This window comes from Aulonocara sp. 'chitande type north' Nkhata Bay, linkage group LG11, assembly GCF_057382095.1.
Source record: "Aulonocara sp. 'chitande type north' Nkhata Bay isolate Kocher_YH1m ecotype deep benthic linkage group LG11, A_spYH_male_GT1.1, whole genome shotgun sequence".
In the NCBI taxonomy this organism is placed as follows: Eukaryota; Metazoa; Chordata; class Actinopteri; order Cichliformes; family Cichlidae; genus Aulonocara; species Aulonocara sp. 'chitande type north' Nkhata Bay.
The window spans coordinates 11255952-11275880 of NC_141354.1; the positions used below are offsets into that span (position 1 = coordinate 11255952).

General features: G+C 38.9%; 1 protein-coding gene across 1 annotated transcript in view; it reads right to left on the reverse strand.

Annotated features, from left to right (window-relative positions):
• Positions 1-19929, reverse strand: part of me1 (malic enzyme 1, NADP(+)-dependent, cytosolic) — an 82518-nt gene that overhangs the window by 32780 nt on the left and 29809 nt on the right. The window contains exon 3 of the mRNA XM_086310555.1: positions 17376-17525. Within this exon, the coding sequence (XP_086166681.1) occupies positions 17376-17525 (150 nt within the window). The remainder of the gene's footprint in view (positions 1-17375; positions 17526-19929) is intronic.

The following is a 19929-nucleotide window of genomic DNA, read 5'->3' on the forward strand; positions in this document are numbered from 1 at the left end:
CACACAGTACATAACAAAACTGGCAGAGGTGGGAAGCCCGAGATTTCAAAGATTCTGGAAAGCCGGAAAACTAGTAAAATATGTGTCTAAAGACCCCAGAACAACTGCCAAGACATGAATGAATAACTTAGCCAAGTTAGGACTGTATTTTCAAAGAAGACATTCACTAGAACCCTGCACAGGAATGACTGCGAGGTTACAGACAAAGACAATCTTCAATTCTGCAGAAGAAATACCTTCGAGCATGAATGACATACGATGAGGAAAACCTGGAGAAAGAATATGCATACTGGAAGTGCATCTTTTGGACTGAAGAGAAAACAAATACGAGCTCTCTTGCCAGAGGAATGGGCATACAACCCAAAGAACTGTGTGCCACAGTGAAACACAGAGGTGGGAGTATTATGCTGTGGGAACGCTTTAGTACATCTGGAACTGTGAATCTCATCAAGGTGGAAGGAACCGTGAAGAACAAAGGATGTGTGAAGATTTTGAAAGAAAGCCTCAAGCAGTCAGCATCAAAGCTGTGTCTGGGTCATCACTTCGCTGTCTTCTAACAATACACAAGCGGAAACATCTCTCTCATGCAGAACTACCTCCAGAGAGCCAGTGAGAACTTTGTTGACTGACGTGCACAAAGCCCTAACTTGGATCCCACTGAAAATCTAAAGATCAATGTCCATGCCAGAAGGCCGTCAATTCTGGATCCCCTTTGTTCTCTTGAGAGATTCACAAAAGAAGAATGCTGAAAACTAGCCATTAAAAAGTATACACAATTAACAATTAGCATCAGGGAACTAATGACTGGTAGTTTTTGAATATTGTTAAATAAATGTGTTTTTGTATGAAAAGTAAAATAATGGAAATAACTGAGAAGATGTCATAAAAGTTTCTTGTTCTGTTTAAAAGCACTCGGAAAATATAAAAGGGGGCCTGAAAATTCTGTCCCGGTCTATATAGCTGGGGTACATATTGAGAATGAACATGTCATTCATTAAACTGCAGTTAGCACATTGGGAAACCTATAATATACAAAAGCTAAGGCGCTCCAAAAACACTTTTCACTGGAAAATATTTATTCAGTGCTTGAATTCTCTTGATATCATTGGCTTTTCAAAACAGATTCAAAGACAGAGTATTTATTTCTGAAAGACCAATGGCTGAGATATTTAAGGTATCATTTTATTAAAGTTGGGAAGGTCAACAAACGATCACAGGAACAAAAACAAACCATTTCCCATTTTTTCATCAGAATAGATTAATCAGTTGGCCAAAGGGTTCAAGAGATGAAGAGTTAAAAACACAAAGATGAACCACAAATTTAAATGTAATGCAACTGGATACCAAAAACACTGCTTTTTTGAAAAACTGTTAAAATAACAGTATGAAAGGAGTTATTATTTCAGCGCAATCAGTTCAGAGCTTAAATTAAACTGGATTTACACTGATGCAGAGCAATGAAGATATTCTACAAATACACTGACATATGGAGTCCGGTCTACTCAGGAAAAGAAATTAATGGACTATCAACTAATTAAAATTGGTCCTTTAAAAACTGACCAGATTTGTTAATATTTTGAAGGTATCGTGGAAGCCAAGTACACTACATGTATATAATGGTCCGTTCCACATAAGGTAATGTTAAGAAATAAAACAAGAGACTATGAAAACAAGACTAAATGCTGAAATACTAAAAGACTACCATCCATTTTCAACATTTTAAGGCAGTACCAAACAGGAAATCAGCTGATGACAATTTTGCAGGTATTTAAATTTTTGACTCCAAATTTCATGGTGATCCAACTCCAGATATCCTGGGGTCATATCCATCATCTTGAAAATCCAGCGAGGAACTGTGCAGTTATTGAACAAACCAAATTACATTCAGAAATCCACACACACATTTTCCTCCTCTCCAGCTGCTTAACTTGCTTTAGTTGTAGCTCTTCTGACATGGGCGTGTGCACTTAATGCCACAGTGAATCACCACCAAACCTCCATTGCACCTTGGTTTACCAACATTAAAGGAGGAAAACACAGAGACATAAAGGGAATTGAGCCTCCAGCTTCTCATTCGCCACAGGGTCAACCAAACAGTCAGTCCTGATTGTGACATGAAGATAACAGTGTTTTGAATTTTTCTGCATGTTTCAATTTGGATTGAACATCAGTCTCCTATTGTAATTAGACCAGAAAGACAGTCATCCTTCTCTGTAAGTGAGTTCAGCATCTTCTACGGCACACTCATAGGCGGACAGAGGCATTTCTGTTACTGGATGTGGTACCACCACAAGCTGTAGAGAAGGACAGACAGCACAATACTTAAGGAGCAAAACTGCCGGTTTCGACTTACTCGCTTCCTTTGCTGAGAGGTATTTAATAAGTTAATGGCTTTCTAAGAAAAGAGAAGAAGATTTTTGTGGAGAATAGCATTGCACAGCAGAGATTGTTTTTTTATTTTATGACAAAATGTATTTTTGTCCTTAGCTGTAAGTTAACTACCGCATCCATATACTATAAAAGCAAAACAGGAAAAAAAATCATCTCTAATGCTTAAAAACTGAGGTCATGCTGTTTGTTTTGGTCGACTGGTCATTTCCAGAGCAATTTAGTAAGTGAGGCCAAAAGGAGTGAAGCTGTCGGTATTAAAATAACACCCTTATGCTGCAGCACCTCGAGCAGCCAAGCAACTGACTAATCCAATAGCGCAAAAGAGGAAAACTGTGAGAAGACCAGGTCTGGCAGACCCAATCAATAACCATGTTCCTGCTGCTGCTGACGCCAATGCTGTCCACTTTTAAAATAACTAATTGCAATGGAAATGATGACCATCAATGAAGCAGGGAAAAAAAGCAAAAGCGCTCTGGGAATGGGTAAGAGAAATTTGCAAACACAAAAACAACAGGACATGGAATCCACACAGTGGGTGAATAGTTTAGAATTATAATGAATAAATTCGAATCAGCTCAACAAATACAATTCCTATTTCCCTGTCTTAGTACAGCCACTCGGTTGTTGTTAGAGCAGAAAAAAATGTTTTGTCGTGTTTCTTCGAGGAATTTATCATAGCAGTAAGTGAACTGTGCACAGAACTTTTGCTCAGCACCTCTCTCATGAGTCGAAAATGAAATGTGATGGGAAGGATTCTCTTTCCAGTTCCTTCTTTTTTCCCTTTCTCTTCAAACCCATCTCTCGAGGCACTGTGACTCTCCAAAGACAATGCACTCTTCTAATGCTTCCCACTTTCCGTGGCACGCTCACACTTTGACAGGATTCCATCACATGAAGAGTGTTCAGCACGCTGCCTGATTCGCCCACAAGTGAGAACCAGCTCCAGTGTTTGGCCTCAGACACTGGGGCTGCCCCCGCTTCATTCCACTGCAGCCCACTGATGTTAGCCGGGGCTTCGTATAACTAATCTGTCATGAAGATTTCGTGACTTGGGAGCTGTGCATGTGGGGGTTAGCGCTAGGAAACTCAAGTCCAAAATGAACACAGCTCAGCCAATTTGATCAGCCTTTCATCACTCCAGATATCGTGCTGAGGCAAAACATAAGAAGACATGGAATCTCTGACAAAGGCCAACCTGCAGGTGACAAAAATAGCAAGCAGCCAGTGTGAGAATCTGGGCTTTCATAGCCAGTCGTCTGCTCTAACTGTCCGGGTGAAGGACTGTCCAGTTTCTTACATAACTAAAAGGGCAAGAAACAGCAGGAAAATCCTGTTCCAGCACAAAGGCCCTGCTAAAAGAATCAGAGGCACAGACCTGATGAACCCAGCTGGTTATTAGATGAGTTTCAGTCCTGTGCAACCAGCTTTTCCATTCATTTGCTACTTTTCACACACATCCTGACATTTGATTCATGCCAATGACGTTTTATGTGGGATGCAAACTCAAATTCAACTGGTTTTGCCATGGCCAAAAAGTGTAGAAACTGGTCAAAGTGTACTGTGTTTATTTGCAAATTCTCTGTCTTAGCAACACTGTGTTACGTGAAGTATGCAAGAAGCCTAAACTATATAAAATTCAAATAAAGAATAGCTTCATGAAAAATCAGACTGATGTTTAGACAGAAGTGCTCTAAAATCACTGAGCACTCTATAGAACGACAATGATTTATGACCTATTGTATGCTCAGGCTTTCACAGAAAAAATGTGGATTGCATTTTAGGGATGTCTGGGGTGGTGGCAGACTAGATGCCATTGTGTTCACTATTAACCAGATGGGAAAGTACTTTCAGAGTATCCAATTCTTCATGGCTTAGAGCTGCAAAGATAATTCATGTAATATGTGACATGAAGTGAGAAGGTAAAGCCATTACTGTATATTTTACAAAATATTACAGGTCAATGCTAAATGAAAGGTGCGTTTTTCTCTCCATAGTCATGGTCTCTGGTGCTTTTAAGTCAGCCAAAAGACAGTCCAGTGCTGTGAAATTCATACTGTCATTTGATAATTAACTGGAAACTTCAAATAGTTCATAAACCTGGTTGTCTGGTTTTAGAGAACGTTAATAAGAGATTGTGTGGTTCTGCAGCAGCTCACCTGACGCATGAGGCAATATAAGCATACTAAAGCTGTTCATCCTGACTTTCACTACTGAGATATGGGTTTGTGCCATTTGAACCCAAGTAAATGTGAACTTCTTTTTAGACTTAATGAGCCTATTATTTTCAGTATCTGCTTGTACCTTGGTTAGACTAAGGCAAAAATAAAAAAATCTTGGTTTGGTTTAGGAAACTAGAACAAAAATAGGATGGAAAATTCTGCTTGTTGAGGTTATTAAGCATGGCTCGTTGAACAACTGCAGTTACTCAGTGACTGTCAGACACTGAATTCTTTGCACATTCTGCGACTAATTGCAAGCAGTTGCAGCAACTAAGTGACCACCGTGAGGTTGAGCATCTAACACCTTCAATCTCTGGACACCCACGGGTCTCCAGTCACGGTCTGAATTGGGCTGACTGCCGTCACTCTCAGATAGATAGTCAAACTTTTGGAAATAACTGCACTCTAATTTCGAAAAACAGATTGCCAACATGTTGCAATCAGTCTAAGTCAGCCTGGTTTAGTTTTTCAAATCTATGAGGTTCTGGCTGGATTTTGAGTGTAAGGAGTTAATGTGAATTTCTGTGCATGCAGACATCCACAGATTTACATTTTGGATAATTTATCACAGTTAATTGCCCTATTTTTAAAAACAGATTACATGTAACTGCCAACTTAATCCCACTCCAAAGAAAACTGATAGCAGACTGTCTAACTGTGCTATTCTTCACGCACTAAATTTGTTTTGAAGACAGCAACTGGCTACCAGTGACTGTAGACTTGATCCCCATCTTTGAAGCAAATATTTCAAAGCATTGTGTTTGCAAGTACATTTCACACAGTTGCAATACTTTTGCTTGTCATGGTTATACCAATAATTATGTGGTTAAAATGTCCCATGTTAAAATCAGATGTTTTGGGTTGTTTCACTATAAAACATAAGGAATACATTGATGCAGCACTTAAGCTTTTAGGTTACATTAAATGAAACTAATTAAAAAATAATAAAATCTTTGTTCTGTGTAATTTCACATAAAAAGAAGCATTCAGCTCAGTGTGATTTAACTACAGGTAAAATATTAAACCAAGTCACTAACATTTTGATTATAATTGATTTCACTTAACATATCTACAGACAGAATTGTAGAATGGATTATACTTGTGTTAAAGAAGCATTTGAGCAAGTCTACCCAAAAGAAGAATGTGTGCCCTGTTAATATGCTCTAAGAAGGAAACTGAGCTCAGCCCTAAATCAAAGTGAACGTTCAGGGGAGAGTTCAAGTGTCCGATAATTAAAACGGAAGAAAGGGAGTCACCTGGGGTCAAACCTTGTTACTGCCGAGGTCACACGGCATGCTGAAGAGGTGAGGTGTCTGCAATACTACTTACTAAGATTAGTCGTAATAACCACAAGGTCAAAGTGCATTTGGTGTCCTGTAAGTAGACACTGAAACCCAACACACCTCACTTGAAGTATTAACAAGAATGTATATCACTGTCATAGCCCATGTCATACACAAATTCAATCAATATAACAAACACTTTATGCAACATTTCTGTGTTCTATGCCACACTCCAGAGGAAATATGAACGGTATGAAACAGCAGGATGGTTTCAGGCAATTGACTTCCAATGAGCTCTGCAAAAATACACTCTAAGTAAATCATGTCATGTGTATTTACAGTATACATCTTGGTGTTACAACACATTGGCTGGGATCAAATAGGCTTGAGCAAGATAAACCAAGGTTTATTGTATTTATTTTATCTACAAATAAATTATAACAGCAGATGCAACAAACTGTGCAGCAGGTTTGCAGAAGCACGTCGACTCATTAGGCGCTCAAAAATAAGCATGCCTTTGCCTCTCATGTCAAGTAATCTTGTTGTACGTTTCTGGCTCACTGCACAGGGCCTTTGAGTGCTTACCATAATTCTTACAGCAATCACACTGAACAATGAATAATCATTATTTATTTACTGGACTGAGGTGCAGCGCTCTGGTTTCCGCTCCATTTAAGCCAACTTTCTTCTGATTGGTTGACCTTCCCAAACAGAATATTTGAACAGCAGGTAGGGTGGGGCTTCTGTGCTCATAACTACAGCTGTGTTTTGCCTGAGATGACAATATCCAGGACATCAACTCTCAAGCTAATCATTTAGAGAATTTTGACTTTGCTTTGAAAAAAAGAAATGAAGCTGTTGTAATCACTAAAGACCTCCAAACTCTGTATGTGCTGCACAAAGCATGCTCTTTAATCAATGTATTCTTAACACTTGACCATTCTTAACACATTTAATAGACGTGAGTGTTAGTAGAATCCATTATTGTATCCACAGTCAGATGGACTGAATCATCTCCAATTCCCACTGCCTGGAAGTACCGGAAGATGTGAGTTCAGGCCCTCTGCAAACACAAGTGTTTGAAATGACATGGTTTGATTTCCCAAGAGCTGCATTTAAGGCTGTGTTTATATTAACATTATACTATGTTCTCCAGGACAAGCACCACAGGAACTAACAGGGACAGTTCATGGAGAGCGGTTCACGTTCCTGCACACTCACAGAGAGGTTTCCCACTGTGCGACAAAAGTTTGGACAGATTAATGTATTTTTTATTGAAATAAACTGAGTTCTGACTGTCTCAGTTGAAAGTGAAATACCTAAAGCCAAAAAGCATTCCCTAATCCTCTCAAATAACACACTTTAAATGCAGTACGGTGATTGTGTGTGCAAAGCAATCCAAGTTTGGAAGCCGTTTGACTGATTCCACAACTAATATGGCCCATAAGTGCAGATGGATATCTTCAAATTTTCCATTTCTAACTTCAGGCCAAATATCTGACAGGTCTACAAGCGCTCAATGCCAAAGTTGAGCTGAGAGCTGATGGAGCTGTCAAAACAGAGAGAAATTAGCCTTTAGTGCTTTCTCACCATTAGCTACAGTAAGCAGAGGAGACTGCTAAACTGGCTAATAAGAAGCAGAGCTGTTTAAATATATTGGTGTCAGATATCGTAGCATCTCATATTTCAAGACAAATGGTCTTCTCTAAGTGCAAATATGAAAGCAGTGATTAATGACTGATCTGTTGACTTAGTTCTTATCAGTAAGGAGGGTGTCCCATGTCAGAATGAAGCTGACCCAGTTTCAGACGTAAGCTGCACGGCTCTAAATTAAGATTTCATACCATTCTGTACACACCGAATAACTAAGGGGCAACAACAGAGGAAGATTCTAGCTGAGTTGTAGCAACCACAAACCACTGAATATGAATGAAATTCAGTGACCTTTAGCAATGACAAGCAAAATACAAGCAGGCAAACTTTGAGTTTAACTGTTCTCATCTTTGAAAGGATACAGCTTATTGACATATGAGGGGGTGTAAACACATCATAGAGTTGCCCACATAACCCACATGTTTTTTTCCAATTGTGAACAGAATATATTGCTCAAGAAAAATGGGTCATTTAAGACCATGACAGGAAATGACAAACATGATCCTTAGTTGCAGGACGTACACAGAGTAATTCTTGGTAACACAGAAAAATAACTGTATATGTAGCTGAAATTCTGCCACACCTGGAAAAACTCGCATCATAGCAAATCAAACAGGCAGTTGTGGTGTACTGTCCACAAACTGTCAAGCAGACTCAATCCAGCTCCATTAGACCAAGACTGAAGTTATATAGTGACACTATCCTTCTGATGTTGTTTGGTGTGTCCCAGTGTTTGCATCATGCCATTTGGTCACATGTTTTTTTGGGTTGTTTTTTTTTGTTTTTTTAATACCAGAACAGAATGGGAAAGAGAACACCAGAGATTATAGGTGACAAAATGCAGGCGAGCTTGGATTCAGAGTCTGGGAAATTTTGCTTTGGAATTTCCATTTAATCCAGGGGGAAACAAAGGTGGATTCAGCAAACTTCTCAGACACTTTCCCATGTGTGACGCTAAAGATTTCTATGTACCACCTCTAAGATACAACACCAGTCTGTTTACAGTGTATTCTCTATGTATTTTAACCCTTAACATTAAAAATCTTAAGTATAATTTTTAATTCAAGCTTATTTTAAAGCTGACTGCATTTTTCACTCTGAAGTGTGGCTGTGGAGATTCCTTGGACCATTTTCATTTTCAGAAAATAATATAGAAAATAGTAATGAAATAGATAAAGATACCCCACTCATTTCCACAAATCTAATCCGTCATGGGTTGGCTCTTGATAAGGTACTGCATTAGATAACACACCTGTCATTATACATTACACAACAGTGAGGCTTGTGCAAGCCAGCTGTGTAAATCAACTCTGCTGAGGTCTGGGCAACCCTCGTATACTAGCTTTGGACCCCTCCAACATCTATTTGGGCATCCAAGCAATACACACACATTTGAGTCTTGACAGGTATAATAAAGAAATGATATAGTTTTGTTTCAGTTTGCCGTCTGTCTGTTTATAGGAGCTCTGCGACAGCAGGCTTAGAGAAAACATAACATTGTTAAAACAGAGTGCTAAGTAAGAAGTGGAGGATGTGGGCAACAGTGAAAAATCGGGCTATCCCATAAGGCGTCGTATATAACTCGTCACCTTCTGCTGCTTTTCACTTTTATAGTTCCATCACGTTTTCTTAAAGAGATGACAGCTGCATCAACTTTGTTCTAGCTGGGCTGCATTTAGCCATTTGCGCAACTTCTTTGACTCACTGTCATCAGATTTATTATTGCATTTTTTTTCTCTCATCCCAAGGCTCTGTGAAATTCCCATTAAAGCTGTGAGAGAAGATCTGACCTTTCAGTTTGTGTGACATATGCTCAATACATTTTCTGCTGCATGCTGCTAAGGCACCACTGGGTATGCTTTAAAACTGCAAACCAGGCCGAGTGTGATTTACAAAGAGTATCAGATAAGTTTCATGGGGATGGTCAGCAAGTCGTGTTTTCCAGTGTGGGCTGGTGAAATATTACTATTCTGCGCCAAAATCTGAACTGTGGAGATGATGTGGGGGGGATAAATGCCAAACACAACTATGGTCTGTAATTTTTGTGTTTAGAAGAATAGGGACTTTTACTAATATGTCATTTGGCAGTTCCAGTAAGGTCGGACTGAAATTGATTTTTTTTATTCAGCTCCTTTGGAGCTGTGTGTACACTTCACTACTGATGAGCTAGGAACTGGCTGTCTTTTGATGGACATCATCAAAAGACTTCTTTCGGTGCTTTGCTACTGGAAACTGAATTTCCTGGAGGAACCCACCCGAGGGATTAATAAAGTTTCATCTAATCTAATCATCAGTAACACTTGCATTTACCTGCTATTTCAAATCAAAACGATTGCCTGCAAGACACCTGTACTGTGGTTCCTGTGTTTTTGGGAAAAGACACTGTTCATTTTAAACCAAGCCATCAAAATGTGATTGAAGTGCAGACTTTCAGCCTTAATTCAAGAGGTTTAACAAACGTATTGCATTAACTGTTTAGGAACATATAAACATATACACTGCATAGAGAATGTCACATCATATAGTAGAGCTAAAGAAAAATCATCACCTACTGTTATCTCCTGATCCATCCTGTCTCTGTCTGTGTTGAATATGGCACAGGTTTCAACACTATTCAAAATGCAGTTACTCATACTAGTTTGTGTCTAATATTAGCACTGTAAACACCAGCAGCCGTCAATGTCCACATAATTTTACTGAAGGTGGTTATGCATTGAGAGACTGAACTGAAAAACTGACCATATGTCAGTTTATTCTGATGCCATCTATATACATAGCAACGTGTAGAACAAAAAACTGCTGATGATTTTCAGACATATCACGATACACTGGCAGTAGTGTGTTGTTCTTTGGGTTTGTGTAATGTTGCTCAAAGCAGTTTCTGAGGTTTGAAATTTGGGCATTTTAAGCAGATTTTTTTTAAACAAAGTCAGAATCTGAAAAGCAGTGAGTTCAGACCGTGACTGGATGTAAACCAACAGAGAGTGTGAGACTATAGCCAAACTTGAGGTGAGACTTGGACAGAACTGGCCAGGCAGGCTTTTAGGCTGACAGCCATTAGCCAAACCAAACCCCAACTTAATATCACAATGATTTCATGGTCATTTCTTAAAGACACAGGACAGCAAGCATACTTTCTAAAAAAAAGAAAAAAAGAAAAGAAAAGGCCAAATCCAACCACCTGGGTTTTCAGGCAGGCTACACTGCTCTCAGTCGTGGAACGTTATGGCAGTTTAAATTAGCAATGGTCCCTGATAATGCAGGTCAAAGACGATTCAGCCAGGTAGTCTTAGTCCAGTACACACAGTTATTCAAAAGATATATTTAGTCTGATTACTTTCCATGTTTACACAGTAAATTGTAACACTAAAGTGTATTTAAACTGTATATGAAATCATAAAAAGGGATAGTGCAGGAAAAAAGGAGTTAGGTCTGCTGTGTCCGAAAATTTCTTTGCTTTCACTGGCTTGAACATTTCCTTGGACATAAGCTCTATATTGTTATACAAAGTCCTCAAAGTCCAGAGTGGAATTATTTCCAAATGTTTGCCACTTTCTTCATGAGGTCAGTGTAATTCCAAACCATTTCTCTGCTCCCCACTTCTTCATTACTTCTCCCGATCAAACAAAGCATATTCTGAGTTCTCTCATGGTCTACCAAAAAGAAAAAAATGCAGTAAATAAACTCATCATTAAAAGTCTTGCAATCACTCAAAATCTTGAAAGAAATTCCCTTAGACTCACATATGTGGGGTAAGTGAAATTTCTTTTACTTGTGGTTCATCACGGTTCAGTAGTCCTGTGTGGATTAACAATTCAGAAGAAGAATGTAGTTCTTTTTTTTAATTTGTCCTGCATGCTTATCAATCTAAATGCACACGCTTGCAGTGTAACACTGTGTGTGGGCCTGAATAATGTGAAGTCACAGCTCAAAAGCCCATAATCTGCGATGTTGGAACACTTCATCATTCAGCACGTGTCCCTTTAGGGGCGGCTTTAAGTCTTCAGCTGATGCCTTTCATTATAACCTCCTGTAGCTCGACTTCTGACTTAATCAAAGAACAGCCACTCAAGACTTAGCTTGGGTCTGTTGAAGTGATGCTACAGTACAGTTTTTATTATAAAGAAAATGTATACACACAATTAGATTTAAAACACAAAGCATAATTAAGACACAAACCTCAGCTTTCAGGTTTACATTTTAATACTTTAAACCACTTCTGTCCCTGCTAACCTCATTCTGTCCAGTCATGGCAAAAACAATCTTGATCGAGAGCACAATGCAAAAGCACATGAGAAACTCAGAGATTTGGTGACACAACCAACTGTGGACAACTGTTAGTGATCGATAGGTTTACCTACAGAAACCTTTTACGATTTGTAAATCTTCTAGACAGATCTTTTTTAAGTTGAAATTCAGTGTGAGTGAGTTTGGGCTATCAAGGACTGATGAAAAGTGCAGTTACCTTCCAACTTAAGTCAAAATGAGAGTGTCAGAGGAAAAAGAAATGTGAAAAAAAAGAATAATTTCATTACAATAAACTCATTTTTACATTGTTCATTGAAAATAATAACACAATCCATCTTTGAAAGAGCTCAGTGAAAGGGCCTAAGGGCTAAATGTATAGGAAAAATAGTTTCTATATATAATATCACATGGTGCACACTGGTGCTAAGAAGAAAAAAAGGTTCTTCACCTTGCCTTCAAGAATGCCTCTTAGTTTTAAGAAAGCCTCCAGCTTCTGACAGATAAAACTATACAGATCTCCTCAAAGTGGAATCCACTCCATCTCCATCAGGATAATGGATTGGTTCGTATCGTTTATGACAAGGGCCCCTTGAAAAGGCACGGTTGGTAGTGGTAAAAGGGCCTATGAGGATTTTTTTTAGACACACCAAAGAGGTCACAGGAGCACTGGAAATGGCTCAGCTAGAGGTAATTATTTTCAAACTACACTTGGAATCATGTTTCTGCTGAAAAACATTTTCATTTATCACAAGTGGGCTCTTTCAACTGTCAAACAAAAGTACACAACCTATATTTATGGTGAGAACAGAAACAAACTTTGTGTGATGAAGACAGGCTAACATTATCTGCTAAACACTATCTGCTCACAAGCTTACAAACCAACAAAAGTAAGCAGAAGCACAAATCTTCTCATGATGTGAATGTATTCCTTTGTCCGACTGTCTCTCTCCTATCTTAAGATCAGTGAAAAAAGCCTTGGTTTGACAGTTAATAGTGTTCAACTTTGAGCCTCTGCTACAAGTCCTGGTGTCAGAGTGTTTAGTCCAAGAGGTAGATTAGCTGCTAATCAGATGAGACAAAGAGGGGTTCCTGCTTCCACACAGAAAGTCTTTATACCTGAATGCCAGTGATTAGAACCTAATCTGCTGCCAGGGTGGTCAGTATAGAAGACATTCGTGTACATATGCACTCACACACATGGATGCATGGTGACATCAGTAATCCATTATGAAGATTTCTCAAATTTCCTTTGAGTAAAAAGCAAAAACAGAAGCATGGATTTTTACACCAGATGTACCCAGAACAAATCTGAAACCTGACCTTATCCTTCAGGATCATAGAAAAAAAAAACCAAACACCAAAATGACGGCCACGCGTCCTCAGCAGTAACACATAGCAAATTGTAAAGGTGGTGTAGTTCCTTACAGTCAAGTCCATGGAAAATGCTATTACTCATATTTGCTTGTGGTTTTTCAATATGACACAAAGGACGTGTTCATTAAACTAAGATGTCCACTTTTTGCTCCATAACGTTACAGAGAAAAGACAAAACAGGAGAGGGGCTGGAGGAAAACAGGTGAAAGAAGAGTTTATTCAAAGGATCTTTAAAACAAGCACAGCCCATGTTACCATAAGTCTGTCCAGTGGATGGATAGTATGCTTTTGCAGCTTGTAGACTGGAAAAATCACCCTCGCAAATGATTTATGTTTGCCATTCACAAGACAGCAAGACAGCAACTAACCATAAACTGTCCCAGATCTGGTCTCCTGTCTTCAAAGGCAACAATATTGTAGCTCATTGTGCACAGTTGGAGTAATTTTGGTCATGCCATGGTCTTCGACCACTATTTTTACAAGTGTGACTCCAGGATTAGTTGCTTACAGCAATCATTATTATAAGTTCTGGCAAACTTTTTTCCCCTCTTGTTGACATAGTAATTCATCAGTGTTCATATTTAAATTTTATTTGATCTGCAAAGGGACATGTATCACCCAAGTTTCTCCAAAAGGCATCACTTCTCCTCAGCAGCAGCTTTTTTCAGGGTACTTATATGAACCACAGATTATATGAGATCATCATGCAATATAACCACCTGCAGCTGTTAAAATAAAAAAAAAGAAGCTCACTGGGATAGCAAATGCTGTTCACTTATTTAACCTCTGCTGAAGGACTTCTATAAAACTACAGACATTTGTTTTATAGAAGTCCTTCAGTACTTCAAGTCTTTCAGTCAGCATGGGATTTAAAATGCAGCAATCTAGATATCATTGTTCTTTTCTCAGGCTATGTCAGTACAGAGCAGCAACCTGGCTGAAAATCCAAATCTCTTAGAGCCTCTTAAAGGCAGTCGGATTCGTCCCCGGTATATTCTGCTAATCGACCCACTGATGCGCACTCAAAGAGGCCAAGCTCCCAACCCCGGAGGCTCTGGCAGCACGTTCTGGCTCACTCTGCTCTGAGACAGAGGGAGTGTATAAAATGACTCCTCCAGGCAGCTCAGTGTGAGAAGAAGGCAAGCATGCTAGGAATATTTTCCAAATAGTTTTGCAAGGATGGGGAAACAGCAAGATGTTGGATAATGTTATGTGCCTGGGAGAATTTTGGTTTCCAAGCACCTTAAATGTACCAGAGGTAAGTGTTTAAAATAAAACTGTTTGGACACAATTTGGAAAACTGCGGTTTCACAGCTCATCCAAAGAATCCGAAGAGTTTGTATGAAACCAGGACTCAAAGCAAAATTCTCCCGCTGCTGCAGACCAGATTCCTGATAGCAGGGAATACTGGTAGATCCCCATTGCTACTTGGTATCTTTAAAATATACACTCCCCTTCTGACATCATTCTTTGATTTCTAAGGTTATTACTGTGTTTCAGTTTAGGTCAGTTCTGTTAGTACACTACATATGTAGCTATGTAGAATAAGACTTTTTGAAAGGTTAGTGTTGTCTTAGATTGAGTGAATGGGGTTATGTCAGTGAGGGTATCTGTGGTAATCTCCTGAATGAAGTTTGTGGAGTTACCCTTTGTAACTTTGGAGTAGCAGAAAGTAACTGCTTCCAAGACATGATTGTAACACTTGTAACACATGACTATAACTGTTGTGGTAGCTACTGCAGCGTGATTATCAGCTGTACATGTTGTGCTTCTGACCACACATAAAACTAGACAGTTCTACAATAAAGGTGACAATTTAACACACATAACAATTCTAGGATAAATGTAATATGTGGTTTCAAGTGCAATCAGGCACTGTTAGCTAGGTAGCTTATATTGGCACAATCATTGGTGTAGACAACATATCCTCCTTTTACTTCCAACTGCACAGCCAAAATGGCGACCTTTGAAAGTGAGCAATGTACAGCATTTCATGTTCAGCAAATGACTATTATGAGTACTCAAACCAAGTACTTCTGGAGCACGTGTGGCTGTAGTTGACATTGAGGGCACATCTCTCCATCGGACAAAGCATGTGTAAGTATGGAAGGAAGTAATGTAAGAGCAGTGTAAGTTTTACCATTCTATCAGGTTAACTGTCTAACTCCAGCTTCTTTGTTAAACTATTTTAGTAGTCACCTTTAGTTAACCCTGTTAGTTAGTTATCAGTGATATCAAACCCTAACCCTATGTTTTGGAGACAAGAAAGTCTCTTTTGGAAATATGCAAATGGTTTTTGTGTGTCACTTAGAATGATTGTATTTTCACCCATGATGGCCTAGACTTGGGATAACATTTTTTTCTAAATGTAGGTTCCTAAGATTAAGGTCATCATTGATGAAGATTCATGTATATTATGAAGGTTTATATTTTTTTACAGCTCCTGACAGTAGTTTACTAACAAAGAGTAGGTTTATATGTCTATATTTAGGATTACATAAATACTATTAATTCTTTCACCTTAAAGTGACCAGTTGATATCATTTATGACCCGAGGTCCATATTTACATGTGCCACTGTGATATTTTAAAATTGCCAAGCTGTTTCCAACCATGCATTTGTTAGTCTAATTCCAGACGTTTTCATAAGTCTTGTGATTGGACCATTGGTGTGATGGGGTTTTTTATGACTCAAGAATTATACATATGTTTTGTACATTACAGATTTGGATTTTATTGTAATTTTCTACTTCTAACTGTTGCCTTGTAATGTTTTGCAGTGACCATGGCTAACAGATAAAGAGCACAAGATTTGCAGCTGCAGAGAGGTAGCTACTTAATACCTAAATTAGCAACGATGAAAATAGTTCAACCGATGGAAAGGAGTCAATTAAGTGAATTTGTTTTGCCTTAAAAATGACTGAAATCATGGAAAACAGAACAGTTACAACATGTGTTGTAAGAATGGCTAGAGCTTTGATAAACACAAATAAAGCCATTGAGAAGCATTCCACTTGAAAATATAAACTGTCATAAATGACCCCACTCCTGTCATTTTAGTAGTTAAAATTGCTTGGTTGCTTGAGGCTGAACAGAGTCAATAATTATAATTCCAGTTAAGTGAGGTTAAGGGCCTGTGGAGGACAGTAAAATGGTGGCCTTTTTCAGTGGGAAGCAAACAGAGCACTTGTAACCACCTGAAAAAGGTTAAATGCAAGGAGAAGGATCCAAGAAAAACAGAACGAGAGTGAAAGCAGTATCAGCTCAATATCTAGTAGTAGCTGCTCAGGGAATTTATTTGTCAGATAGTGAGAGACTTGGACCAGATGAACCTAGGTGAAAGAAAACAGATACAATCAGAGAAATGTGTGTGCATGTGCGTGTGTGCGTTTACAGTAGAGAAGAAAGGGAAACCTGTGAATGTCTGTCTGCAAGGAGCAGAGATCCAGTCAAGGTAAATGCTGGACTGATTTCAACAGCTTACTGCGGTTTTGCCTCAAGCTGAGCAGTCCAACCAAACTGCAACTTTAAGGCCTACCGCAACCTCCAAGTTTGTTTCAGATTTTATAGCATCAAAGAGTCCAGTTCCAACATAGCATACACATAGGTTAAGAGTCTTTGAGCTTCTGGTTTTGTTACAGTACAACCAGTCATTTGTTGGCACACATGCTTGAACATTTATATGGCTTTTAGCCTTGGGTGAAATAATGATCTACACAATTGATTAAATCCCAGATTGTGCTATTCAACAATATTATTGTTGCTGCCTGTCAACTTTTTTAGCATATTGTCTCTCCAGTGAATCTCTCATCCTTTTTGAACACCATAATCTATCTGCCATGTACATTTAGATTGCATTTTGCCTTTATCCTTATACCATCAGTCTATGGTATGTTACTAGCTGACACCTGTGACCAAGCACTTCTTTTCAGTGGGACTCGGTGTGTAAAAGGGCAGCCTGAAGCAGTGAAATATAGATGCCACACAGCCAGCAGTAAGAAAAAGACAGAAAGAAATACTGGCTGATACTGAGCACAACAACCAGTACCATAAAACACTTAATAACTGAGTGTTAAAAGACCAACTGAGGGATAACAACATTGCCTGAAATAAGCTGATAATAAATGTAATGTTAAGTGGGTTTATTGGTTTAGGAATGTACCATTTCACAATATAAGAGGAAGAAAAACACTGTGAGAGTGACTCACCTAGGCCTTTGGAATATGAGGCTATACTGTTGGCAGGCCAGACCCACAGTGGGGGTGTAAATGATGGGCATAAACCTTTCGATGTCTGACAAGAGCACCCGATAGAAGAGCTTCTCGTTGTGGTCCTGGAGCCCCATTAGGAACACATATCTGGGAGTGACAGAGAAGAAAACAGAGCATGTTAATCTTAAGCATCTTGACAAATGGTAGCTGCTAACCTAAGCTTATTGAAGTCAGATGTTAAATCCTGGATGTTTGCGAGAGACTATCAAGGAGACTGAGGGATGAGAGAACACTGTGTTCACCTGGCTGCAACAGTGCACAAACCAGGGAGATTAAAGGAACTGAAGCTACTGAAAAAAAAACGAGAAAGAAGGAAAAGAAGAGAAGTATTCCCCCTAAAACCTGATTTGTGAAGAAATTTTTTACTTGTGTTCCAAATGACTGAAACAAATAAAGAGAATAAAAAATAGTTCTCAGATAACCTACACAAGCTTTTGACTGTGATTATAGATTTACTGGGAACTGAAGGTTTGCATTTGAACCAAATTAAGCAGAGCATGCCTGAAAGGGCTCTACTCCTGATCACAGAAGTTTCCATGAAGTCAAGAGCACAAGGGTGCCTCTTGTTGAGACGATAAAAAGCATGCATGGCCTCTCTGCTATAGGTTAGGCCACAGCACCTGCACAATGCACGGTGCTGACAGCTGCTCTTGAAGAGATGTGTTTTCATATTGATTAACCCAAATATAACCATAGAACGGCTTGCTTTTGCAGTATCATATAATTAAAAAAAGTTTAATTAATGTAGCCTTCAATGTGTTATTTACTGAAGACTCAAAAACCGTATGTATCTGTTTCCTACAGTAAGAACCAAAGTGATGAAACCGTGTCCATGACACCTGAGCAAACATGATCTGCTGAGGAGAACCAAAAACTACAGGAAAAAAAGCTGCCCTTGAGGTTTTCTGGGGGTTTTTGCTCAATGGATTTGTTTCAGGCGAAATGACAGATTCAAAACTTCAAAACTCACAGTACTAAAAAAAGAGAGTGGAAAATGTTACTCTGGGGCTCTTTGTCTGGCCAGAGTGGCATGATGAAAGCTTGTCTCTGTTGCTGAAACACTAGAAAGAGAGTCTGTCTTTTTAAAGGGAAAAGGAAATGGTGACAAAACAGTTGTGAATGGTTTGTTCTAGTTTATACTAATGGCAATCTCTAGGGCTGAAAATGAAGAGAACTTGGAAGTGCCAAAAGCTGCAATTCCAGAAGAGCTGATTCCAACAGACTTTCACGTAAAAGCTCACAGATTTGCAACAGAAATTCCTCCATAAATAGTGACAGTTTCTGCAAAATGATTTCCTGCTTAGCAGACTGGTTGAAACATTGGCAACCTTTCACCAATCTCTTTGAGAATGATTGCAGTCAGTCCAATTTGACCTTGACTAACTGAAGACAGGTTGCTTCCCACCAGGTGACTTGCTTTATCGCCTTGCAATTTAAAGCAAGTCACCCACAGCCTGAGGGTGTTGCATGATGGGTGACCGGTTGGTACCCAGAGGTTACCAACTGCAATTCATTAATTGGCAGGTGTGCTGACACAGTCTATGGTCCACACTTAAAAGACACTGAAATGTTTTTATACTCATATAAATAGCCGTTAGTAATGTCATTTGCTGATAACATGTGAATATTTATTTTTACCTTCAAAAGCTGCTATGGAACAGTACAGAACCCACATCAGTGCCAGGGGGAAAAGTAGAGAGTAAATTATGGACTTGTAAAAAAGGAAATTAAAAGATTTCCTTTTAAAAGAAAATTTAAGCAATGGCTGAGATTAAAGCTATGTAAATTAGTTTTTAGAGTTACAGAAAATCATTCACACTCATCAGGTTTTTCAGTTTCATGCAAATAGCAGATAAGCTGTGTCAGATATATAAATTTCCCTCTGGAGTCAATAAAGTTATTATCATTATTATTATTATTATTCTTTTCTAGAAAGCTTTCTAGAAAGTGTCTAATTGGCTCCAGTTTTCATCAACACAAACCCACTGGCCCTGCAGTAAGAGCATACCTGGGTAGAAAAACACACAATGGAGCACTGTCAGTCATGGATGGGCCTCCCCAGAGCCCGGAGCTCGACATTATTAAAGCAGTGTTGGATCTTGACAGAGAACAGAACAAAAAGCAGCTAATGAAGAGTTTTAAATGTCCTTCAAGAAGCCCGGTGAACTATTCCTCAAGACTACTTAAAGAAATGACAAGAAAGCTGCCTCAGAGAGTTCAGGTGTTGAATAAAGTTCATGCAAAATATTGACTCTCAAGTTCTGCTTTTGCCTTATACACTGTATTTCCATGTACAGTGGGGCAAAAAAGTATTTAGTCAGCCACCGATTGTGCAAGTTCCCCCACCTAAAATGATGACAGAGGTCAGTAATTTGCACCAGAGGTACACTTCAACTGTGAGAGACAGAATGTGAAAAAAAAATCCATGAATTCACATGGTAGGATTTGTAAAGAATTTATTCGTAAATCAGGGTGGAAAATAAGTATTTGG